Genomic DNA, 26,873 nt, shown 5'->3' on the forward strand with positions numbered 1-26,873 from the left:
GTAGAAAAAATGATGTTATTCTACAATTAATCTATTTTTCAACATTTGTATTTGTTGGTTCCTAATTTGTTTCAACAACAAAGGAAAAACTTAAAAATATATTCATCGAGGACAAGAGTCCTCCCGCTTTAGGCTAATGGGCTAGCCTCCCTTATTGTCAGGGTATTCCATACATATATATATATATATATATATATATATATATATATATATGGCTAGATTATAGATAATGTGTAAGAAAAGTGTTAAATGGTTAGATTCTAGGTGGAAAAAACTTATACGCCATATAGGATCACTGAATTAGGCATGAATTTCAAGGAGAAGCTTAAATATATAACATAAATACAAAAATAAATAAAAGAAAAACATTGTAGGACAAATAAATAATAAGAAAATAAATAGAAAACTAAATTTAATTATATCGTGTTGAGAAATATTACTTATCATAATAAAGGAGATGAACTATGCAATATCATGTACCACTATATTTCATTTATCATAGCATGCATAAGTATGATGAACTTCAAATACCATGATAGTATATATCAGACAAAAAATAAGTTCATTATTGGCTATAATAAGAGGATGTTGAATATGTTAACAATCATTTTGTTGGCGTGCATTACAACACAGTCATATATATTAAGTAAAATTAAATAAAAGTAAACATTTCTTATATGATCCTTGTGAAATGTTATAGAAGAACCACGAATGTCAGGATCACTTGGCTCAGTGACAATAGATCAACTAAATATTCTAATTTGGGTACCTTAGATAGTGTATATATATATAAATGAAAAGTGAACTAGTCACATTATAACAATATAAACAATTACTCAAGTCAAAAAAATAAACTACCAATTTAGTTACAATTGCATTTAACACAAAGTACAACTACATTTAACACAACTCGAACTGGAAGGCACACCCAACTAAGGTATCTTTTAATAGTGTATTCTATAGTTTGCACTAATGATATTGATGTGTTTTTGTAGTTTTTGAGCATTTCAGTTGAAGTCAAGGATGTCATATGAGGAGCTGGAAAACCCCATTCATTTACAAGCCAACTAAGTCTGTGACAAAATTAAAGCTTTCCGACCCCAAATGCTCGGATTTCTGCAATTCCTATCACATATTTTCTTGTTCCTCTATCACATATAGTGCTACGAGGTCTATCCATAGGTAAATTGCATGAATTGTTTGAAACTTTTGTGTAACCAACAATGATTTGTCTCAAAGTCACATGGTGCTCAAATAGAAAGACTTGATGGAAAATGGAACAGTTATATATATATATATATATATATATATATATATATATATATATATATATATATATATATATATAGATATATAGATATATATATATATATATATATATATATATATCTTTCTTGTCTAAAAATTAATATCCATCTAGAGGGGCATGCAATTTTGTCCTACATCAAGAACTCTTTGTATGCTACTACTTTTGTATCTACTAGAAATTGGTGAAGTTTACAGAACATTGACACATTGACATGAATCAAGCTTCAACTAGTGTTTATGTTTTCATTACCTTGATGCTCAAAGCCTTTATTTTGAAGTATGTTGTGCTGAGGGTTTCAATATTGACGTAGTATTTATTCTTTTGTTATTGTCAAGTTTAGCATTTTGGTTTTATTGTTTCCAAAGTCTAACCAAGGAGCTGAAAATTGATTAGTATATAGCAAGAAAAGGGAAGTTTCCACACAATGATATAGAAGGGAAGCCCAAAAAAACTCAATCTAGAAGTGTATGATTTCTCATATCGAATTTATAATTATGAATCTTGTTTTTGTTTTAATTGTATATTGTAATTTCTAGTATGACAAGTTTTGACTTTGTGGTATTGCAGGTTGGAAAAGAAAATCGCACATGCCAAGGTGAAGATGGATAAAATGTGTCTAAAAATGAGAATAAAAGATGATCTCAAGATTGTGGCATTGGGAGCTTCTAAGATCAATTACTTAGACCCAATAATTTTAGTTACTTGGTGCAAACACCATAAAGTTCCAATTGAAAGGGTAACATTTCTATTTTGTAAATTTTAGTATAATCTATCTATTTTGGAACTTCGAGTTGGCTCATATTGAAGTCAATTTTTTTTCTTTCCATATATTCAACAATTCACTTCTAGCGAAATTTGCTTGGGTAATGGATGTTGAGCCAAATTATAGATTTTGATGTTGCTTTGAGTTCACAGTTTTTATCATGTACCCAATGGTGTACTTTGTAATATTGATTATTGAATAATGGGGTGTTACAATAAAACAAAATATGTCTATATCCTTTATTCTTTGTTTTGCTAAGGATGGTGTAAAGTACATTTCTTGAGGCTCGTAGCCATATTTAATTGCAAGAGTCCATGAAAAAAGTTGAACTCAACAACCCTTCCTTGCATTTAATCTATGGAATTATTTTCTTCCCCTCTAAGATGGAAGTACATGATCTATATATATTTAGCTCCTTAGATGGAAAATACTCTTTATTAGATTCTCATGTCCCCTTTGTGCATTCTTGAGTTAGTGGGCAAGATTTATTTTTTTATTGTATGAGAAATGGCCTGCAAGTGGGTATTATTGTCAATATTCTTCCCAACTAGTGATGGTCTTGAATTTTATGTTTTCATTCTTCATATGAATTATTTCAAAGGAATATTCTTGGCATTTTCATCTATTTGTGTTTCACTAGCTAAAAAAATATCAATCTCTCCAATAATGTCTGCTAGCCTCCTATACCAATAGGTTTTCATTTTTCATGATTGACAGTGGAAGTGCCAAAAATGTTCATCTTCCATGGTACTAAGGTTCCATTTTTGTGAAAGAAACAGACACTTAAAAAATGTAAAGAGGGTATGCCTTAAAAGAATAATCAAAAGGCAAGAAAAGGAACTGGTCAAAAGGAAAAATAAATGAAATGAACCCCAAATAAAGACCATGAAAGTGGCTAAGCCAAAATGCCAATGCTATCTTGATGGATGGTCCAACAGTTCAAGCTGGGCCATACCATGTTTTAAATTGCATGTTCTAGACTAGAGAGAAAGTACCTGCTCAAACAGTTCAAGCTTGGCAAATGACTAGTTGGATAGAGAAAGGAAGGAGCCCAACTGCTTAATCTGGGCCCTTGGAAGACATAAGGGTAGACTTAGATAGGAGGGCAGCAAAAAGAAAAAAGGATTATCAGGGTTTGCAAGGCTAAGTGCACCCATCCAAAAGAAGAAAGAATGTTAGGCATATTAGGCAGGGTAGGCAGTTGAAGGTTGCAGAAAACAAGATCTAAATACATGATATATGAAAATCATATATGATCTCACCAATAAGAGAAAGGCCAGAGCAATGACCTATATGGCAAACTACCTAACCATCTCTAACTTCCCTTATTCCCTTCAAAAGTTTTCTCACTAACATCCCCTTGAGGACTGTAGGATCTGCCTAAACAGTCCTCCTTACATTCCTCATTTGTGAATTTCATGTCAAGTTGTGACCTCCTTCTCCGAAAAGAAGCCACATTTCTTGTGTAAAATCATTCTTCACTCTCATCTGCTTCTAAATATAAGTTTACTCATTAAACTTAGCTCTCAGTTCCTCTTTCACATCCCAAATCCATATTAATTTCTAAACTTACTATATAGCTCCCTAAGTGCTCCCCCTCCCCCTCCTATTATAGCATTCTATGCAAAAAACCCAAAAATATGTAAATAACCCCCCCCCCCTTAGCATTATAGCTAAGTAGCATTCTCATGGGAGACATTAGTCCATCAGGGACTCTAGTCAACCCTTACTTTGGAATTAATCTAACCCCTCGTTAGATTAATAGCCCACAACTAAACCCTTACCCACCATTCACCCGAAAAACCTTTGAAAATCCACCCCCGCAGTTAAACCCTTTGCATTAAACCGCATCCATTTTTTAAACCCCCCCAAAACCCACCATGACTAAAGTCTAAAACCCGCAGCATTTAAACATTATTTAATTAAGAGGCGGGTCCCAACCCAAACTTGCACACCGTGTCGGGGCGCCCACCAACCGTTGATCTTCCGCCGCCCCCAATCCAACGGTGGGCGGGTAATCTGGGCAGTGGACGTGTCGTTGTTTAGCATCCGGGGAGCGGGTGGTTTTGCTCCCGTACGCAGGACACGCGTCGGCCACTGGAGTTGTTCGGAGCCCTCCTCCCCAATACCACCTTTCCCCAAAGGCGGTGCGGGGAGACCAGAAACCACCCTCCTGCAAACCGCCACCCCTGTTGCGTCAGCCCCTTGTCACGGTGACGTCATGCCCAAGGCCCCCGCCACTGCGCCACATCGCCCTCCACGCCATCTTGCCACCTCCGCATGCCTCCACCGTGTCCCGCCACGCTGGCATCCAAGTCAGCATCCACGTCACCATCCGTACCCGGGGCCCGCTGATGACATCATCGCAGGAAAGCGCCAAAAAGCCATATGCGCCAAATTTATCGTTATAAGCACGAAAATGGACCGTTTTTGGTCATTTTCGTTGGAAAGGTGAGGAAGCTGTTTTGCTCGTTTACTCCAAAATTTCCTCCACATTTCGAATTCAAAATATTTGGACGCCGCCACCAGCAAAATTCAACTACATTCTTCACCCATCAATCAACCTGACAACTCTTGGCGCTAATTATCCAGGTATTTTGCCAAACCAACCTGTTTGTCGTGTTCTTCCCATTCTCTGCAAATTTCTCCACTGAATTACCTAAGAACTCCTAAATTAATAATGTTCACCTGTTAAGGAGTAACCTTCAAAGATCTAAGGCACCCTGTTTTCAAGTTTTCACTATTGCACAGTTGTTTAGGCTTAAACACACGCTAAACTCTCACACTCGCGCGGCATTGTTCCCTTTTGCCGGGTGTATGATTTAAAGACTTTATTTCACCAGACTATAATCCTGCTCCCCTCTACAATTTGCCCTCACTGTCCAGAATTCCTGTGAATTCACCAGAAGAAATCACAGTCAAGTCTACTCATCCAAGTTGCTCCTTCTAAAAGATAAAGTTGGCCCCATCTGCATTCAGTCTGCCACCTTACTTCTAAAAGCCTTACAAGCTATCATATTCAAACTGCTACACTCAGAAGCTACATTCTAAAGATAACACCTGAAAGTTATACAATGGCTACACCATCAGCTCTCAGTGTTTCTCCTATGAATCCACCAAACAAGGAGCTTGAGGCCCTTCCTCTTGCTGATAGAGATTACCTCATCCAAGACCTTATGGCTGACGAGAACCATTTACAGACCTTTTGCCAATTGAGGGACAGCTATTTGAGCAATAATGACATGTATGGGATATGGGAGTCCAATCTGCCTTACTATTTCCTCCCATCTGTCAATATTTTTCCGGAAATCATCTGCTTATGTGCTGAGAATTATGATCCAACTCAGAGAACTGTCAAGTCTCCATCTGGGAGCATACTCTTCCACATCAATCCTGACTCCATCAACCAAATGCTCAACTTCAAGCAAACTCAACTGTTGTTTCCCTTCTCCATGAACTATTTACTGGATGCAGGCGCCAAACTTTCCACTGCTGACATTGAGAAGGTCACCAAGACATTCATGAGAGCTGACCGCCAGCCTACAGGGCCACCTCCTTTCTTGCATGTCCATTTCACTGATGTAGGCAAACTCCTGGTTGACATGATCTCCTATGTGTTGGGCTACAAAACCAGTGAGCACGTTGATGAGACAGTGCTGGTGTTATTAGCTGCTTACAACCCAGGCCAGCCTCCCGCCTACAAATATAACTTTGCCAAGTTTATAGCCAACAAAATACATGACCAACTCTTGAAAGTGGATAGGGAGGGTGTGTTCAAATATTCATCATATATCTACCACTTTTTCATGTATTATCAGTCCGAGGACTTTCAATGCCCTATTAAGAAGCTGGATTCTAGGGGAGAAAGGAGGTCTGTCATCTTCTGGTCATCAGTTTTCCACCAAGTCCAAGATTCACCATATTCGTACTGTGAATTTATTGACCAATTTGTCTACCCGGTCTCTTGCCTATTGATGAGATCCCCTCCTCCCAGACTGTCATTTGAAATCCAGAAAACTTTGCAGTTGTCCAGGACTATAAAATAGGTGATTGGTACCTATACCAAAATCATACAGTCATCAGAATCTATGGCTGTGAGCTCTGTCCATATAGGCTCCCAAGATATGTACCAATCAGAATGTTTGCCTTGGAATACTATAGGCAGCTTATTAACTCTGACCTTACCCACTTTCATAGTGCCAAGAAGAAAGCCCATCTCAAGTTCAAAGACCACCTAGGCCCCTTTATCATGAATAAGAAAGAGGGTTGGCAAGAGGCTGATCAAATTCTCAAAGATAAATACAAGCTATCAAGAAGCTTCTGGTGGGTCCCTTATGACCCCGAAGGCTTCATCGGTGCTAGAAGAGTCAAGTAAAGGCTGCTAGGGTATAAGCACTGTAAATATCCACAAATTGAGCAGTATGCCAACCAGCAAGAATGGTTGCAAGGCACATTAATTGAGGAACTAACTCAAGAAGAAATAATGGAAAGAAATGTCAAGGATTTAGAAAAAACTCTTGACTTAGATTCTGTGCAGCAGGTAACTTTCAAGCAGCTGCATCCAATTGGAGAAGGTACCTCCACTGCTGCAACCGCACCAGTCACCCAGGGGACATCTACATCAGCAGCAGGCACAGAAAAAGGCAAGGGAATAATGGGTGCAGAAAAAGAAGTAGTGAGAGAAAAACCTGCCTCCTCAATTGGCCAGCAGCAAGAGCAAACTCCTCCACCACAAACTAAGCCACCAACAGTGCCTGCCTTGCAGACCCCTGCACATGAGGAAAGGGGCAAGAAATGGGACCGAGAAGAGTCCACACCTGCTAGTGGATCCTCTCAACAACCCGAAGCCAAAAGACAAAGGGTTGATTCTCCGGTCAAAAAAGAAATCAGCGAGGAAATCCTTGAGAGCCCAAGGAAAGAAAGAGGATACAGCCAGCAGACAGCCACAAGCTCTTTTCAACAAGAGCAAGGAGTACAGCTTGGCATGGATGTGTCCTCCTCCACTCAGTAGAGCAAGAAGCCTTCCAGCACCAAGGCTTCCTTCAAAGAGATAAAGGCACAAAATGAGTTGTTGAGAGTGGAGGTATGCAAACAATTTCTCAAGGCAACGCCAACTAAAAAAGAGAGGTTGATGTCAGTATATGATATCCAAGAGGAAAAGATAATCCTCAGCCATTTTAAACCCAAGGTACCGCAGCCTCACTCAGCTGCAGATTTTGTAAAAACAAAGCTAGAAGTCATGGCAAAAGACATTCACCCCATGGATCAGATAGAGCTGCATAAGCAAACGGGGGAAATGGTCTATGCCACACTGGTAGACAGGGCTACAATGGCCCATGAATTGAAAGAATCGCTGAAGAACACCAACACTCAGCTAGATTTGGAGAGAATGTCCTCCATGGCCAAAGACAACAGGATCAAAACATTGGAGGACATCATTGTGGACTTAGGACATGATCCTAAGGATCCTAAGGGTGTGAGGGCCCTTATGAAAAAGAAAGAGGATGATATTGCTGCATTGAAGAAAAGACTGAAATTTCTTCCCACTGAGCACCCGCAAAGAGCAGAATTGCAAAAAGAAAAGGAGTCTGAAGATCAATTGGACCTAATAATGCAGCTGAATCAAAGAGTGATTGATCTAGAGAAGGAGCTAGAAAGGGCACTCCTAGACAAACAGGGAGAATCAACCTCCCAACCTCCTCAGACTGCCTCAACCACTGCCACAACTACAGAGGCAGCAGCGACCCCTGCAACGGCTACAGCAATGACAGATGCGGCAGCAGCAACAACCATAGCTCCTGAGTCCAGCTTAAACATGGATGAATTAACAAAAGTTATCAAAGAGCTGGAGCTTTAGGCGACAGAGATCAAACAAGCCAAGGAGAAATTGGCAGAGCTGGAAGCTAAGTATGACAAATCCAAGATGACTGTAGCAGAGCAGACCAGAGAGATTAAGGCCCTCAAAGACAAAATAAAGGCCTTAGAGAAAGAGTTGAAACTAGAAAATACTCTGGCAGAAATAAAAAGGATTTTGTGGGCCCGGATTGACCACTCCCTTACCAGACAATGGAAGTCAATCAAAACAGTGCATGAACAGATGGAATTAATATGCCAAGCACAAATTGAGAGCCAGAAAGCCAGAACAGCACTAGGGAATAGGCCTGAGAAGGCCAACAGGATGATACATTTCCTTAACAATCAGACGAAGGAGGAGCTGGCAGCCCTGAACATCATCAACAGAACAGATGTTGTCCTCACATCTAAAAAGGTGCTGACCCTCAGAAATTTTGTACAAACGGTAGAGAGAAAATGTCATGAAATGCAGGCTGAGGTGGATGAATACAAGCTCAAAATGGGAGCACTTCAAGACAAGGGATTGCCCAGCCTACTGACCAGCACGGGAAGACTGCTCCCCCGTGAGCAATATGCTACAAGGATGACAAATTTTATTGAAAATCAGATCACAACATCCGCCAGTACTTCTGAAGAAACAGGACCTCCATTAGGGCAGAGCCTCTATGACAAGCTTGAAAATCTATTCTACATTGAGCATGAGATTAATCACTTATTTGAGGTCCCACCAAATTTTTACAGGTATACAGAGGCAGATGAAACCTTGATAAAGATACGAAGACACCAACTGCCCAAGGAAGATTGGTGGCAGGCAATGCTGCAAATTTTGCCTCAGTAATCTCAGTTTAGTCAGCCCTAGTCCACTTCAGCTCAAACAAAGTCAAAAGCAGAATCAGGACAGCATGCAAAGCGGCCAAAAAAGATGACTCAGCGTAAATACCACGACAGCAAGCCAAGACAAAGGAAACGCGCAGATTTTGGGCAATACGGCTCCAGCCGACTCAATGGGTCACAAAGTCAAAATTCTCTGACAATTTTGGACAGCTAATACACTAAGCAGTTATTACAGCATTTATTCTCTCAGCTACAATTCTCCAGGAGTTGGCACAGTATTTATGAGCCATTAATTCATCAACTAGATATTTTCTGATCTAAATTTTGTATATATACCTCCCCTGGCAACGTATTTGGGGTTGGTGATTTTCTCTCTAAGACAATATATTGTATATTTTCAGATGATCTAATGCAAAAGGCTGGAAAAGCTCATTATCTCCTGAATGCTTGATGTCTCAATGATGCTCTGCGTGCTGTTACAGAATTCCTGTGCTGTCTAATGGAACAATAAGTTTTCCTAAACTATGTTTTGTCTTCTTATGTTTGTTTGAATCATATGCATGTTTCACCAGTCTAACAATAGAGAAAAAGAATAGTACAGGAAATGTTTGATTACACCCTGTGCTCAATCTCTGTCGTTGAAAATGTTTTCTTCAGAATTAATCATGGACATGAATTCTTAATTGCTCATGTTTGTATTGGTTCTATAAATGTGAATGTTATTCAGGAATTCTTCAATGCTCCTAAGTAATGTTCCCACTGTTCCCCATATCAGCTTACTGAAATATCCTTAGTTGCCTTTCACGCCCTGATTCCATCCCATCCAATTACTGATTTAAAGAATTGTTCCCTAGACACTTATCTGGCTCTGTAGCATCACTGTTGTTTCAACACAGACATATCAAGCAATTAAACATCACTGACTCCATGCCCAATGGCCTAGATCACCCTGCAAAAATATATCTGTTCTGACTGAAATCATCATCCAGCAAATTCAAAACAAAACCTTGTGCAACATAGCTAGCCTAAAACCTCATACAAATAAAGTTAAATCATAAAGAGAGAGCCCTCTCTGGTTACAGGTAGGCTAGGACCTGTGACCCAAAGATTGGTTAGTGGTTACCTCGGCCGTATTCCCTTAGGAGTCAAAGGGGACAACCTGAGTGTTAACATAATTGGCGACTCCACTGGGGAAAGAACGAATTTTTCAACTGCTGTCTGCTTTAGATAGTGGTTCCAAAAACTTGAGCAGTTCCTTAGCAATTCTGAAAATATTCTTATAAATACCAAAGACAAGTTCGGAAGCTGGCTCCTAAAAAGAGAACTAGGCATACCAGGTTAAATCCTGACCCAAATCCTTCACCTGTTTTCGATAATCCTAATTTGATTCCCAAGACTCTTAGGAACCAAAAGGAACCAGAAGAATTTGTTGATTCCAGCCCTGAGGCAGTCCAGCAAAGTTATATTCCAACCCCTGCTAAACCATCGGTTCATCATCATATAACCCAGTCTTCCCCCTCTTCCTCATCCACTTCCCAAAACATACTATTCACACCTCCACCCAATACACAAACTTCTATTGTTGTCCCTGTTGTTCCAGTTGTTCCCCTTCTACCTGTTGTCCCATTGATCCCTGCAAATATGGCTAATCGATATGCCCCCCTTCATCTACCTGCTAATCCTGGGGCTATGCCTCAGGACTATCAAAGTAATATCACTTATTTTGATGGAACCAATACATACACTGCCTTACATCATACCAAGAAAATGCAAGATTACTTTGAAAACTATGAAATAGACGATGATGATGTGAGAATGAAAATTTTTGTCCAAAGTTTAACAGGTGAAGTAAGAACTTGGTTCAGAGCACTTGCTGCAAATTCCATAGTTAATTTGGGCACTCTTTATCAATCCTTCCTGAACAAATGGGAAAATAAAAAGGATCCCTACACATTTTATCGGAGTATGACACCATAAGGAGAGGCCCACAAGAAACTGTCCTAGATTATTGTACTAGATTTAACACTGTTTATGATGCAATTCCTCAAAATCTTAGGCCTCCACCTGATTTAGCCTTAATCAAATTTCTGGATGGGTTTGATGCTGATATGGCATATCAACTAAGGGAAAGAGCCCCTGCGACCCTGGCCGACATGCAAAACATAGCTGTAAGTGTAGAGGCAAATTTGATTGCCAAAAGAAATCGGGCAAGAGCTGAAAGAAGAACTACTTTTAAGGAAGAACCCTCGGCATTTGAGCAAAAGCTAGATGCAATCATCAAAGGTATGGATAGACTTGGGGACAGGGTAGAAACTATAGAAAGAAAATCATCATGGGAAGGTCAACCAAGCAATGTTAGAAACCCAAATTTCAGAAAGAATCAGAATCCAAATGTTGGAAGGACTGATCTTGACCAGCACATTAGACCTCCTTTCCAAGAAAATTATGCTGAGGCCTCAACATCTAGTGAACCAACTGAGGAGCCTCACATCAACCTAATGGGTTTAGATAGTGAACATCAGGTCTTTTTAACACAAGAAGATCAAGAGGTTTATAATGACAATCAATTTCACACTAAGTCAGGAGAATCATTTGATTTTAGAGAAGGTTATGATGCAGCAGTCTATGAGGTACATAAACAGTATAAACTAAGGAGTAGAACTATAGATGTACTTGAACCTCTTAAACCAAGGGACAGTAAGCAGCCAAAAAAGGCCAATGATAAGACTGTTCTCCCAGAATCCGCTGGCAACTCAAACCCACATACCACATAAGTCACTGTGGAGGATATCTCAGAACAACAGCCCTCTGAAAACCAGCCAGCCCCACCCCATCCTTCAAAAGCAAGGTCACATACCACCTCTGAAAATAAATATGGTACCAATTTCACTCAAAATCATACCAACCATGAAGAAAGGACTACTGAAAACCCAGCTGAAAGGGAAAAATCTGCTGCACTTAATGCCAAAATCCAAATGGAAAAGCCCTTTAACTTGGAAACAGAAATAAGTAAGCTAAAGATATCGGTCCCCCTTGCTGAATTGGCCAAACATCAAGTGTACAGACAGCAGATTAATAGGTCACTCCAAATATCAGACAACAAAGATGTTGTGAATGTCCTAGATGATCAACCTGAGTTACTGTTTGGTCCTGAGGTTAACGAAAAATAGCAAATGGAGGGGTTCCACCCTTCTATGTCAGTTTAAACATTCATGATAAGGTTCTACATAATGCAATGTTTGATTCCGGGGCCTCCAACAACTTAATGCCCAAGTCTGTAATGGAAAAACTTGACTTGGACATCACAAGACCTTATAAAGATCTATTCTCATTTGATTCAAGCCAAGTCAGGTGCTTAGGCTTGATTAAAGATTTATGTGTCTCCCTGGTCCAATACCCAACCAAAACAATCTTGATGGATGTAGTGGTAGCTGACATACCTCCTAAGTATGGTATGCTCTTGTCCAGATCCTGGGGGGCCAAACTCCAAGGATCTTTGCAATTAGATATGTCCTATGCAACCATTTCAGTCTTTGGACAGCCAAAGAGATTATATCGCGAAACATTAATGAAATATGTGGTAAGCAGTCAAGAGAAGCCCCAAAACTTCCCAATCTATTCAATACACTCTGACATGGATTCATTTATTCTCTACAATGCCGACATCTGCAACAAGGCTTATTCTGAACTATTAATGGCAGCAGAGATAGAGGAGTTGAATGAACAATGTGCCTCCAAAGACCAAAGGACTGTAGGTATAGCTGATAAAACAAAGGAACATGATGTATCAAGTGACTTGCAAGAAACCAACCTGCCCATGATCCAATTTTCTAAAGATTTCAATCCAAATCTTGATCATGAAACTTTATGGTACCTAGAATTTGATGGTTCTGTAAACAAGTTAGGAGCTGGGGTAGGAGTTTGGATCCACAATATGCACAATGATAGAGCTGAAGGTCATGCATATTGGCTAAATTTTCGATGCACAAATAATATGGCTGAGTATGAAGCCCTTCTGTTAGGTCTCAAACTCATAAAGAATTTAGGTGCAACCAAAATTTCAATCTTAGGAAATTCAGATCTGATCATACAACAGATGAAAGGAAACTTTATCACGAATGATTTAAGGTTAAGAGCTTATAAAGGAGCAGCTATCCAAGTACTTGATACCTTCTCAGAATCCCAGTTAACTAAAATTTCTAGAGAGATAAATCTACATGCTCATAGCCTGGCAACCTTTGCCAGCCCTTGCAAGCTACCATTCAAACCCAGTCACACTTTTACTGCTGAAATCAAACATAGACTTGCAGTCCCGGATAACATCAAGAATTGGCAAGTCTTCGAGAGTGATACACAGATAAATAACTTCCTCACTTTAAAGGAAGAATTTTCCGGCATGAACATTGATACTAGCACTAGAGATGATCAACCACAGGCATACACAATTACACAGAATATGTCAGCCGAAACAGCAAATCTGGTTTTGCATCCTACCACCTTTAACAACGAAAGTATACAAAAGTTGAGGCAAATAGATGAAGATGAACTGGCTGAAACAGAAGCAGAGGTAATTGAGTTAAAAGATAATTTTCTTCCCACAGGTTTAACCCCTTTGGAGGATCTGTTTGATTCAAATGATATCTCAAGAAAACCAAAAATGCAACCTCTAAATGCTGAAATTGAAGACTGTAACATTGGAACCACAGACAATCCCAAAATGATAAAATTATCCAAGAGATTACCAGCTGATCAGAAGTTGAAATACATTGAACTATTCAAAGAATTCCAAGATATTTTCGCTTGGAGTTACGAGGACCTCAAGTCCTATGATACCACAGTTATCCAACACACAATACCTTTGAAAGAAAACCAAAAACCTTTTAAACAGAAGCTTAGGAGAGTGAATCCGGTCCTCCTCCCCCTCATTGAAAAAGAAGTTAAACGTATGTATGAAGCAGGAATCATTGCCCCAATCAGGTTCTCAGAGTGGATTTCAAACCTAGTGCCCACTAGGAAGAAGACGGGAGAGATCAGACTATGTGTTGACCTAAGGAATTTGAACAAAGTCTCTCTTAAAGACCATTACCCCTTACCAAAAATGGATCATATCCTGCAAAGGGTAGTGGGAGCCTCTAGGATCTCGTTGTTAGATGGATTCTCTGGATTCAATCAGATTCTAGTACACCCAGATGATCAAGACAAAACTGCATTTACAACACCTTAGGGGACTTTCAAATATGTCAAAATGCCTTTTGGGCTTAAAAATGCAGGGGCCACATTCCAAAGAGCAATGGATATTGCCTTTGCCAAAGAAATCCATGATTTCCTAGTTGTCTATCTCGAAGATCTTACCGCCTTTTCAAAATCAGATCAAGAACACTTAGAACATTTAAGGCAAATTTTCTTAATTTGCAGAAAATATGGCATATCTTTGAATCCAAAGAAATCACTGTTCGGCCTGGAGGAAGGTAAACTCTTAGGGCACATAATCTCAAGAGATGGTATTAGGATTGATCCGGACAGAATTCAAGCTATCCTTCAGGTTCCCCATCCAAGGAACATCAAATAACTACAAGGCTTTTTAGGAAAGATCAACTTCCTGAGAAGGTTTATTCCTAATTTGGCTGAGCTCATAAGACTGATAAACAATATGTTGAAAAAGGATTCCAAGGTCAAATGGACCATGGAAGCTAGAAAAGCCTTTGAGGATATTAAAAGAGCATTGACAAACACACCAGTCCTAACAAGCCCTAGGTTTGATAGAGATTTTATCATTTTTTCTTTCGCATCTGAGCATACAATTGCTGTTGTTCTGTTACAGAAAGATGACCAAGGATGTGAAAACCCCATTTCATTTTTCAGTAGGGCCCTTAGAGATGCTCCCTTGAAATACTAGATCATGGAAAAGCAAGCCTATGCATTGGTAAAAGCCATCAAGGACTTTAGAATCTATATCCTGTACTCTCACATAATTGCCTATGTCCCTAATGCAGTGGTCAAGGACATTCTAACCCAAGAAGGAATTGAAGGTAAAAGGGGAAAATGGATTGCCAATATCTTAGAATACGACATTGAGATTAAGCCTACCAAATTGATAAAAGGACAAGGTCTAGCCAAACTAATGACTAAAACCAACTTTCAAGCCCTTGACATTAATGAACTGGACAACGAAGAGGAGATGGCGACTCCACAGATCAACCAAGCCTTTCTACAATCTCCCAGGTATGCTGAGATATGTTTTGTATTGTTAAACCTGCAAGCTCCTCCAGGGTTGTCCAGAACCAAGAAAAGGTTCTTGAAAATGAAAGCATCAAAGTTTTGTATCATGGACAATGTTTTGTTTTGGAGAAACCATGAAAGAATCTTACTTAATTTCTTAACATTAGATCAAACTGATAATGTCCTCAAAGAATTTCATGCAGGTGACTGTGGAGGAAACTTATACTGGAAGTCCATAGCTGATAAAATCCTAAGGGCTGGTTTTTATTGGCCCTCCTTGTTTACTGATGTGAAAAAATTTGTAATGTCTTGTCACAAATGCCAAATTCTTGAAGGCAAGAGAAAGTTGTTGCCTTTACCACTCAAGCCAGTTTCAACTGAGAGACCATTCCAGCAATGGGGTTTAGACTTTATTGGTGAAATTCGCCCTCCATCCTCTGGCCAGCATAGGTGGATTCTGACTGCTACAGACTATTTTACCAAATGGATAGAAGCCATCCCTTGTAGGCAAGCCAATGACTCCATTATTATACAATTTCTTGAAACCAACACCTTGTCCAGGTTTGGCTGTCCAGACAAAATTATCACAGACAATGCTGCCGCTTTCAAATCCAAAAAAATGGTCAACTTCTGCCACAAATATCATATGACCTTAGGTCATTCCACTGTCTACTATCCTCAAGGTAATGGCCTAGCCGAGTCTTCGAATAAAATCCTCATCAACATCATCAAGAAATTTTTGGAGGAAAATAAAAAGAGTTGGCATAAGAAGTTGGTGAATGCACTGTGGGCAGACAGACTGACCACCAAGAGATCAATTGGCACAAGTCCATATGAACTAGTTTATGGAATGGAAGCAAGGTTTCCTTCATCTTTAGGTATTCCTGTAATCAAGTTGCTGCAAGAAATACAAGCTGAGCCCAATGACATTCAAAGAAGGATCAATCAGATAATTCACCTACAGCAAACGAGAGAGGAAGTCTATCAAAGAACCCAAGTACTGCAAGAAAAGCTCAAAAGAATATTTGACAAAAGAACCAAAGCTGAAGACTTCTTTTTAGGAAACAAAGTGCTGAGATGGGATTCTAGGAGGGAGGACAAAGGAAAACATGGTAAATTTGATTTCTTATGGAAGGGACCTTATGTCATTTATGTTGTACAAGATAATAATACCTATTTTATAAAGAGGTTGGATGGCTCAAGCACTAAGGAAGGCCCAGTCAATGGGAGGATGCTGAAGCATTATTTTGACCCCCTTTGATGAAACATTACATAGTCATATATTGTACATAAATATTTGTATTTCCAGTACTTTCATTTACAGCAGATAAATAAAGCACCAAGTGGAGCAGATTTTGGGAAAGATCAGGATACTGCACCATTTTTTGGAATATGTTTTGATCCCATCATTGGAAAGAAAGGAAAACACTTGGGAACTATCAAGGTGATGAGGAGAAACTCAGAGAAACAGGTAAAAAACAGAGCTGTAATTTCACAACAAATCAGCTCAGTGGATACTTCATACAAGTATCTAAGATCCAGATCAATAGTCTCCAACAACGGGAAAATTCAGACTGCAGCAAGAATGGAGAAATAAGGCAATCTGACCTGCTGTTCTTGGCTTTTCATCTGGAAAAGCCATCCCCAAGTGGAGCCACTGTTAGCCTCCTATACCAATAGGTTTTCATTTTTCATGATTGACAGTGGAAGTGCCAAAAATGTTCATCTTCCGTGGTACTAAGGTTCCATTTTTGTGAAAGAAATAGACAGTTAAAAAATGTAAAGAGGGTATGCCTTAAAAGAATAATCAAAAGGAAAGAAAATGAACTGGTCAAAAGGAAAAATAAATGAAATGAACCCCAAATAAAGACCATGAAAGTGGCTAATCCAAAATGCCAATGCTATCTTGATGGATGGTCCAACAGTTCAAGCTGGGCCATACCATGTTTTAAATTGCCTGTTCTAGACTAGAGAGAAAGTACCTGCTCAAATAGTTCAAGCTTGGCAGATGACTAGTTGGATAGAGAAAGGAAGGAGCTCAACTGCTTAATCTGGGCCCTTGGAAGACATAAGGGTAGACTTAGATAGGAGGGCAGCAAAAAGAAAAAAGGATTATCAGGGTTTGCAAGGCTAAGTGCACCCATCCAAAAGAAGAAAGAATGTTAGGCATATTAGGCAGGGTAGGCAGTTGAAGGTTGCAGAAAACAAGATCTAAATACATGATATATGAAAATCATATCTGATCTCACCAATAAGAGAAAGGCCAGAGCAATGACCTATATGGCAAACTACCTAACCATCTCTAACTTCCCTTATTCCCTTCAAAATTTTCTCACTAACATCCCCTAGGACTGTAGGATCTGCCTAAACAGTCCTCCTTACATTCCTCATTTGTGAATTTCATGTCAAGTTGTGACCTCCTTCTCCGAAAAGAAGCCACATTTCTTGTGTAAAATCATTCTTCACTCTCATCTGCTTCTAAATCTAAGTTTACTCATTAAACTTAGCTCTCAGTTCCTCTTTCACATCCCAAATCCATATTAATTTCTAAACTTACTATATAGCTCCCTAAGTGCTCCCCCTCCCCCTACTATTATAGCATTCTATGCAAAAAACCCAAAAATATGTAAATATCCCCCCCCTAGCATTATAGCTAAGTAGCATTCTCATGGGAGACATTAGTCCATCAGGGACTCTAGTCAACCCTTACTTTGGAATTAATCTAACCCCTCGTTAGATTAATAGCCCACAACTAAACCCTTACCCACCATTCACCCGAAAAACCTTTGAAAATCCACCCCCGCAGTTAAACCCTTTGCATTAAACCGCATCCATTTTTTAAACCCCCCCAAAACCAACCATGACTAAAGTCTAAAACCCGCAGCATTTAAACATTATTTAATTAAGAGGCGGGTCCCAACCCAAACTTGCACGCAGTGTCGGGGCGCCCGCCAACCGTTGATCTTCCACCGCCCCCAATCCAACGGTGGGCGGGTAATCTGGGCGGTGGACGTGTTGTTGTTTAGCGTCCGGGGAGCGGGTGGTTTTGCTCCCATACGTAGGACACGCGTCGGCCGCTGGGGTTGTTCGGAGCCCTCCTCCCCAATACCACCTTTCCCCAAAGGCGGTGCGGGGAAACCGGAAACCACCCTCCCGCAAACCGCCACCCCTGTTGCGTCAGCCCCTTGTCACGGTGACGTCATGCCCAAGGCCCCTGCCACTGCGCCACGTCGCCCTCCACACCGTCTTGCCACCTCCGCATGCCTCCACCGTGTCCCGCCACGCTGGCATCCATGTCAGCATCCACGTCACCGTCCGTACCAGGGGCCTGCTGATGACGTCATCGCGGGAAAGTGCCAAAAAGCCATATGCGCCAAATTTATCGTTATAAGCACGAAAATGGACCGTTTTTGGTCATTTTCGTTGGAAAGGTGAGGGAGCTGTTTTGCTCGTTTATGCCAAAATTTCCTCCACATTTCGAATTCAAAATATTTGGACGCTGCCACCTGCAAAATTCAACTACATTCTTCACCCATCAATCAAACCGACAGCTCTCGGCGCTAATTATCTAGGTATTTTGCCAAACCAACCCGTTTGCCGTGTTCTTCCCATTCTCTGCAAATTTCTCCACTGAATTACCTAAGAACTCCTAAATTAATAATGTTCACCTGTTAATGAATAGCCTTCAAAGATCTAAGGCACCCTGTTTTCAAGTTTTCACTATTGCACAGTTGTTTTAGGCTTAAACACACGCTAAACTCTCACGCTCGCCCGACATTGTTCCCTTTTGCCGAGTGTATGATTTAAAGACTTTATTTCACCAGACTATAATCCTGCTCCCCTCTGCAATTTGCCCTCACTGTCCATAATTCCTGTGAATTCACCAGAAGAAATCAGAGTCAAGTCTACTCATCCAAGTTGCTCCTTCTAAAAGATAAATCTGGCCCCATCTGCATTCAGTCTGCCACCTTACTTCTAAAAGCCTTACAAGCTATCATATTCAAACTGTTACACTCAGAAGCTGCATTCTAAAGATAACACCTGAAAGTTATACAATGGCTACACCATCAGCTCTCAGTGTTGCTCCTATGAATCCACCAAACAAGGAGCTTGAGGCCCTGCCTCTTGCTGACAGAGATTACCTCATCCAAGACCTTGTGGCTAACAAGAACCATTTACAGACCTTTCGCCAATTGAGGGACAACTATTTGAGCAATAATGACATGTATGGGATATGGGAGTCCAATCTGCCTTACTATTTCCTCCCATCTGTCAATATTTTTCCAGAAATCATCCGCTTATGTGCTGAGAATTATGATCCAACTCAGAGAACTGTCAAGTCTCCATCTGGGAGCATACTCTTCCACATCAATCCTGACTCCATCAACCAAATGCTCAACTTCAAGCAAACTCAGCTGCTGTTTCCCTTCTCCATGAACTATTTACTAGATGCAGGTGCCAAACTTTCCACTGCTGACATTGAGAAGGTCACCAAGACATTCATGAGAGCTGACCGCCAGCCTACAGGGCCACCTCCTTTCTTGCATGTCCATTTCACTGATGTAGGCAAACTCCTGGTTGACATGATCTCCTATGTGTTGGGCTACAAAACCAGTGAGCACGTTGATGAGACAGTGCTGGTGTTATTAGCTGCTTACAGCCCAGGCCAGCCTCCCGCCTACAAATATAACTTTGCCAAGTTTATAGCCAACAAAATACATGACCAACTCTTGAAAGTGGATAGGGAGGGCGTGTTCAAATATTCATCATATATCTACCACTTGTTCATGTATTATCAGTCCGAGGCCTTTCAATGCCCTATTAAGAAGCTAGATTCTAGGGGAGAAAGGAGGTCTATCATCTTCTGGTCATCAGTTTTCCACCAAGTCCAAGATTCACCATATTCGTACTGTGAATTTATTGACCAATTTTGTCTACACGGTCTCTTGCCTATTGATGAGATCCCCTCCTCCCAGACTATCATTTGAAATCCAGAAAACTCTGCAGCTGTCCAAGAACTATAAAATAGGTGATTGGTACCTATACCAAAATCATACAGTCATCAGAATCTATGGCTGTGAGCTCTGTCCATATAGGCTCCCAAGATATGTACCAATGAGAGTGTTTGCCTTGGAATACTATAGGCAGCTTATTAACTCTGACCTTACCCACTTTTATAGTGCCAAGAAGAAAGCCCATCTCAAGTCCAAAGACCACCTAGGCCCCTTTATCATGAATAAGAAAGAGGGTTGGCAAGAGGCTGATCAAATTCTCAAAGATAAATACAAGCTATCAAGAAGCTTCTGGTGGGTCCCTTATGACCCCGAAGGCTTCATCAGTGCTAGAAGAGTCAAGTACAGGCTGCTAGGGTATAAGCACTGTAAATATCCACAAATTGAGCACTATGCCAATCAGCAAGAATGGTTGCAAGGCACATTAATTGAGGAACTAACTCAAGAAGAAATAATGGAAAGAAATGTCAAGGACTTAGAAAAAACTCTTGACTTAGATTCTGTGCAGCAGGTAACTTTCAAACAGCCGCATCCAATTGGAGAAGGTACCTCCACTGCTGCAACTGCACCAGTCACCCAGGGGCCATCTACATCAGCATCAGGCACAGAAAAAGGCAAGGGAATAATGGGTGCAGAAAAAGAAGTAGTGATAGAAAAACCTGCCTCCTCAATTGGGCAGCAGCAAGAGCAAACTCCTCCACCACAAACTGAGCCACCAACAGTGCCTGCCTTGTAGGCCCCTGCACATGAGGAAAGGGGCAAGAAACGGGACCGAGAAGAGTCCACACCTGCTAGTGGATCCTCTCAACAACCCGAAGCCAAAAGACAAAGGGTTGATTCTCTGGTCATAGAAGAAATCAGCGAGGAAATCCTTGAGAGCCCAAGGAAAGAAAGAGGAGACAGCCACAAGCTATTTTCAACAAGAGCAAGGAGTACAGCTTGGCATGGAGTTGTCCTCCTCCACTCAGCAGAGCAAGAAGCCTTCCAGCACCAAGGCTTCCTTCAAAGAGATAAAGGCACAAAATGAGTTGTTGAGAGTGGAGGTATACAAACAATTTCTCAAGGCAACGCCAACTAAACAAGAGAGGCTGATGTCAGTATATGATATCCAAGAGGAAAAGATAATCCTCAGCCATTTTAAACCCAAGGTACCGCAGCCTCACTCAGCTGCAGATTTTGTAAAAACAAAGCTAGAAGTCATGGCAAAAGACATTCACCCCATGGATCAGATAGAGCTGCATAAGCAAACGGGGGAAATGGTCTATGCCACAATGGTAGACAGGGCCACAATGGCCCATGAATTCAAAGAATCACTGAAGAACACCAACACTCAGCTAGATCTAGAGAGAATGTCCTCCACGGCCAAAGACAACAGGATCAAAACACTGGAGGACATCATTGTGGACTTAGGACATGATCCTAAGGATCCTAAGGTTGTGAGGGCCCTTATGAAAAAGAAAGAGGATGATATTGCTGCATTGAAGAAAAGACTGAAATTGCTTCCCACTGAGCACCCTCAAAGAGCAGAATTGCAAAAGGAAAAGGAGCCTGAAGATCAATTGGACCTAATAATGCAGCTGAATCAAAGAGTGATTGATCTGGAGAAGGAGCTAGAAAGGGCACTCCTAGACAAGCAAGGAGAATCAACCTCCCAACCTCCTCAGACTGCCCCAACCACTGCCACAACTACAGAGGCAGCAGCGACCCCTGCAACGGCTACAGCAATGACAGATGCTGCAGCAGCAACAACCACAGCTCCCGAGTCCAGCGTAAACATGGATTAATTAACAAAAGTTATCAAAGAGCTGGAGCTTCAGGCGACAGAGATCAAACAAGCCAAGGAGAAATTGGCAGAGCTGGAAGCTAAGTATGACAAATCCAAGATGACTGTAGCAGAGCAGACGAGAGAGATTAAGGCCCTCAAAGATAAAATAAAGGCCTTAGAGAAAGAGCTGAAACTAGAAAATACTCTAGCAGAAATAAAAAGGATTTTGTGGGCCCGGATTGACCACTCCCTTACCAGACAATGGAAGTCAATCAAAATAGTACATGAACAGATGGAATTAATAGGCCAAGCACAAATTGAGAGCCAGAAAGCCAGAACAGCACTAGGGAATAGGCCTGAGCAGGCCAACACGATGATACATTTCCTTAACAATCAGATGAAGGAGGAGTTGGCAGCCCTGAACATCATCAACAGAACAGATGTTGTCCTCACAGCTAAAAAGGTGCTGACCCTCAGAAATTTTGTACAAACTGTAGAGAGAAAATGTCATGAAATGCAGGCTGAGGTGGATGAATACAAGCTCAAAATGGGAGCACTGCAAGACAAGGGATTGCCCAGCCTACTGACCAGCACGGGAAGACTGCTCCCCCGTGAGCAATATGCTACAAGGATGACAAATTTTATTGAAAATCAGATCACAGCATCCGCCAGTACTTCTGAAGAAACAGGACCTCCATCAGGGCAGAGCCTCTATGACAAGCTTGAAAATCTATTCTACATTGAGCATGAGATTAATCACTTATTTGAGGTCCCACCAAATTTTTACAGGTATACAGAGGCAGATGAAACCTTGATAAAGATACGAAGACACCAACTGCCCAAAGAAGATTGGTGGCAGGCAATGCTGCAAATTTTTCCTCAGTAATCTCAGTTTAGTCAACCCTAGTCCGCTACAGCTCAAACAATGTCAAAAGCAGAATCAGGACAGCATGCAAAGCGGCCAAAAAAGATGACTCAGCGTAAACACCATGACAGCAAGCCAAGACAAAGGAAAACGCGCAGATTTTGGGCAATACGGCTCCAGCCGACTCAATGGGTCACAAAGTCAAAATTCTTTGACAATTTTGGACAGCTAATACACTAAGCAGTTATTACAGCATTTATTCTCTCAGCTACAATTCTCCAGGAGTTGGCACAGTATTTATGAGCCATTAATTCATCAGCTAGATATTTTCTGATCTAAATTTTGTATATATACCTCCCCTGGCAACGTATTTGGGGTTGGTGATTTTCTCTCTAAGACAATATATTGTATATTTTCATATGATCTAATGCAAAAGGCTGGAAAAGCTCATTATCTCCTGAATGCTTGATGTCTCAATCATGCTCTCCGTGCTGTCACAGAATTCCTATGTTGTCTAATGGAACAATAAGTTTTCCTAAACTATGTTTTGTCTTCTTATGTTTGTTTGAATCATATGCATCTTTCACCAGTCTAACAATAGAGAAAAGGAATAGTATAGGAAATGTTTGATTACACCCTGTGCTCAATCTCTGTCGTTGAAAATGTTTTCTTCAGAATTAAGCATGGACATGAATTCTTAATTGCTCATGTTTGTATTGGTTTTATAAATGTGAATGTTATTCAGGAATTCTTCAATGCTCCTAAGTAATGTTCCCACTTTTCCACATATCAGCTTACTGAAAGATCCTTAGTTGCCTTTCACGCCCTGTTTCCATCCCATCCAATTACTGATTTAAAGAATTGTTCCCTAGACACTTATCTGGCTCTGTATCATCACTGTTGTTTCAACACAGACATATCAAGCAATTAAACATCACTGACTCCATGCCCAATGGCCTAGATCACCCTGCAAAAATATATATGTTCTGACTGAAATCATCATCCAGCAAATTCAAAACAAAACCTTGTGCAACATCATAAAGAGAGAGCCCTCTCTGGTTACAGGTAGGCTAGGACCTGTGACCCAAAGATTGGTTAGTGGTTACCTCGGCCGTATTCCCTTAGGAGTCAAAGGGGACAACCTGAGTGTTAACAATGTCTTCATTTTTTAGCCTTGGGCCAAAGTAATTGTTTTTTATTGCAATTTGTTTTCGCATGTATTCTACTCTTTAATTTTAGATATATTTAGTTATTGGTTCCTTTCTATGCCTTAGATAATTTCTTCTGTATTATCAAAGATCAATCCCCTAACTACCCTTGGATTGGTAAAGAATCCTTATGGAAAAAAGTAGTTTGTTTCTTCGTAAATTGTTTTATAGGTGTTACTGCCAATTCATTGCAAATATGTACTTGTTGGTGCCTTTCCATGTTTTATAATCCCCCTCCCATATTATTGAAGATGATTGATGCAGGAGCATTCAGCCCAAGGGAAATCATTGTAAATAGTAGACATAGGGGGTCATGCATTTTTGGAATTAGTTTCCTTAATTCCAAGTCAGTTTAATATTTAGGCTTTTAAGTGTGATTTAATTAGATATTCTCAAAATAAATGAATAGAAAATAGGGAGAGCTTTTAGGCATAAAAGCAATGAATGTGGACCATTAAGGGATAAGAAGGCTTTCTGTTTTAAAACAGAGAAAAGAGGGGATAAAGCCTCAAGAGGCTTTTGTCATAGATGCATGCATGTAGAAGCTTTAGGCTTCAAGGATCCGATTCATATATATGTATGTAAGCCTACGTGCAAGAGGAAGAGGCCACTATTGTTGAGAATTTGGCTTGTGAGGAGTCAGGCTTGTGAGAGAGAAGGCCATTGGTGAGGAAAATCTGGCCTGTGTGTGTGCATGTATATGAGACCGAAGTCTCAATGTAAATTCATTGCCTTCAGATTAATATATGAAGAATTCTTGATGATGTTAGCACGTATGAAGTGCCTGCTCTATGATTGTTTATGATGTGTATGGGAATTAATGGTTCTGTTAATGTGTATGCGTATCAGAGAGTTTGTTATTGTGTATCGGAAGTTGGTGAAATTACCTTGTTTTCCCGCATAGTGCTTAATTAAAGCCTTGATGGTTATCTCCTTTACACTGCTGCTTCTGTAGGCTCTCTAAGTCCATTTCATACAGCCCAGTGGATATCTCTGCTTACACAGAGGATTAATGATATTCCCTTAAGTGGGACAGTGTGGCGGACATGCAATCTTATTAAGCTTGGTTCAGACCCATATCGGGTCCGAAACCAATATCGCATCGGAGGAGAGGCTTTGAGACTGCCGAAGTGTAAGCTCCGATAGCCCGAAGCCGAAATTATTATAAATCCGAGTGTAAAGCCCCGTCGGGTCCGCAGAACCCTTGTGTCGCATCGGAGGTAGTGATTAACGAAATCGCCGAAATCTTTTGGACCCGAAATCAATATAGACCGGGCCATTAAAGGGCTCTGCAATATTATAGAACTGTACGTAAACCAGTGTGACCCGAAATAATATAGGGCACGGTTTAATGGAGGCGTCGGATCCATTGAACCCGTACATGTACGGCGATCAGAACCTGCCGATATGACGGACCCGAAGTCATTATAGGAAGGGATGTTAAAAGATGTCGGGTCCGAGAGGGCGTCGAGGGTTTGGAGTCAAGTGTTTATTGTGATCACCGAAAGCCAGAACTGCCGATATATATATAGGCGGAGCTATAATATTTGAAATCTGTGTGTATCAATTGGAGCAGGGTTTTCTAGTGTTTCCCGTATATGTTTATATATGTGGCTGCGGGGGTTTTTAGGCTGGATGCATATGTTGAAAGTTGTGAAGGGTGATTAAGGCATGGTATATGTATATGCGGATGGGTGGTGGCTTCCGATGGTTCTAAAAGCCCCGATAAAAAGGGATGGCTCTATTTTAATGTAAGTCCATAGTTATAAAGGCAGAGAAGGCTTCCGATAGGGCCTTGTGGGTACAACCCATAGGTCCAAGGTTTGGGGATTTATTTAAGAAAGGGGATTTTGGGCTTATACCCATATCTCTTTTCATCAAGTGGTATCAGAGCAGGGAAAGTTCATGCGGGGAGAAAGATTCCAGAGAGGAAAAGTGGTATCAGAGAAGGATTGAGGTAAAAGCAGCATTACTGTCAGAACAGAAATAAAGCAGGGAAGATTTCTGTGAAGAGGAACATGCACACAGGAAAAGGCAATGAGCTGAATGATAAAAGACTACAGTGGGAGATTGTAGCAGTTCTAGCAGAAGCTTGGAGCGAACAGGAATAGAGAATTCCTTAAAGGAAAGAGAAAGCAAGATTGCTTAATGAAAGGAAAAAAGGACTTGAGAACCCAACCAGAGGACAAGCCATTCAAGGTGCAGAAGAATGGAGGTAATATGTTATGTTCTGTTTTAAATTAAGAATGTGTGTTTATGCTAATGCACAGATGACAGCAAGAGAAGCTGTGCGAGAAGAACCAGATGTGTTCTTAAAGACAGAGTAAGGAGAATACTCTTATAGAGAAGTGGCAGTGAACCTGAAGAATCCAATAAGAAATTGGATAGAGAGGACAACTGAAGTGTTCTCAAGAGAGAGTGGGAGATTGTAGAAGCCTAGAAGGAGCAAAGGTGTTGCTCAGGAAGAGGTTCCAGACAGAGGACCCATGCTTACCAAAAGACTAAGTGAGGAGAGCTTAGTGAGGTAAGATTGCAGCCAGGAGGACTAGCTATTGCAGAGGCTTGTTGCAAAGGAGCTCATGAAGAAAGAAGAGAAGAAGATGACTACTGATAGTCATAGCAGAGGTTCAGGAAAAAGCCACAGTAGAGGACATAAGAAAGAGGATGCCAAGGCAAATGGCAAGAAGATGAGTCAAGAGGAAATTGACAAAGAGGTTTCTGAATTAAAAAAACAACTCAATGCATTAAGGAGAATGCTTGAGGAAAGCCAGAGACTAGGTTGGGTCTTAAGTAAGAAGCCAGTAAAGTGGCATAAGTTGCAGAGAAGGTTGCAACAAAAGGAAGTGAAGTGGTTGAAGGGAAAACTCAAGGAATTTGAAATGGAAGAATCCATTTGTGAACCAGAACATGGAGAATTTATGGGAGATAGTGAAGATGAAGACTTGAGGACTGAAACTTCAAGTAAGACTGAAGAGTCACGTGGTTTTAAATCTGACAATTTGTGTATATTTGCAAGTGAAGGACAATTGGCTGATATTATCCAGC

The 26,873-nt window shown here is 40.7% G+C and overlaps 1 protein-coding gene across 1 annotated transcript; it reads left to right on the plus strand.

The window, feature by feature from the left end:
* The first annotated feature begins 1,910 nt into the window (after positions 1–1,910).
* LOC149211926 (DNA topoisomerase 1 alpha-like) lies at positions 1,911–2,205 on the plus strand. The gene is made up of 2 exons (XM_089390503.1): positions 1,911–2,045; positions 2,137–2,205. Exons 1-2 carry the CDS (start codon positions 1,911–1,913, stop codon positions 2,203–2,205), a joined length of 204 nt encoding a protein of 67 aa, XP_089246629.1.
* The last annotated feature ends 24,668 nt before the right edge of the window (positions 2,206–26,873 follow it).

Source organism: Pinus tabuliformis, chromosome 1_1 (assembly GCF_031772625.1).
Source record: "Pinus tabuliformis cultivar Carrire ecotype Pingquan chromosome 1_1, CPIR1, whole genome shotgun sequence".
In the NCBI taxonomy this organism is placed as follows: Eukaryota; Viridiplantae; Streptophyta; class Pinopsida; order Pinales; family Pinaceae; genus Pinus; species Pinus tabuliformis.

Coding starts and splice junctions, on each gene's coding strand:
- LOC149211926 (XM_089390503.1), top strand. CDS start 1,911: ATGGATAAAATGTGTCTAAAAATGAGAATAAAAGATGATCTCAAGATT. Junction 2,046..2,136: donor ATAAAGTTCCAATTGAAAGG/GTAACATTTCTA, acceptor TTTTCTTTCCAT/ATATTCAACAATTCACTTCT.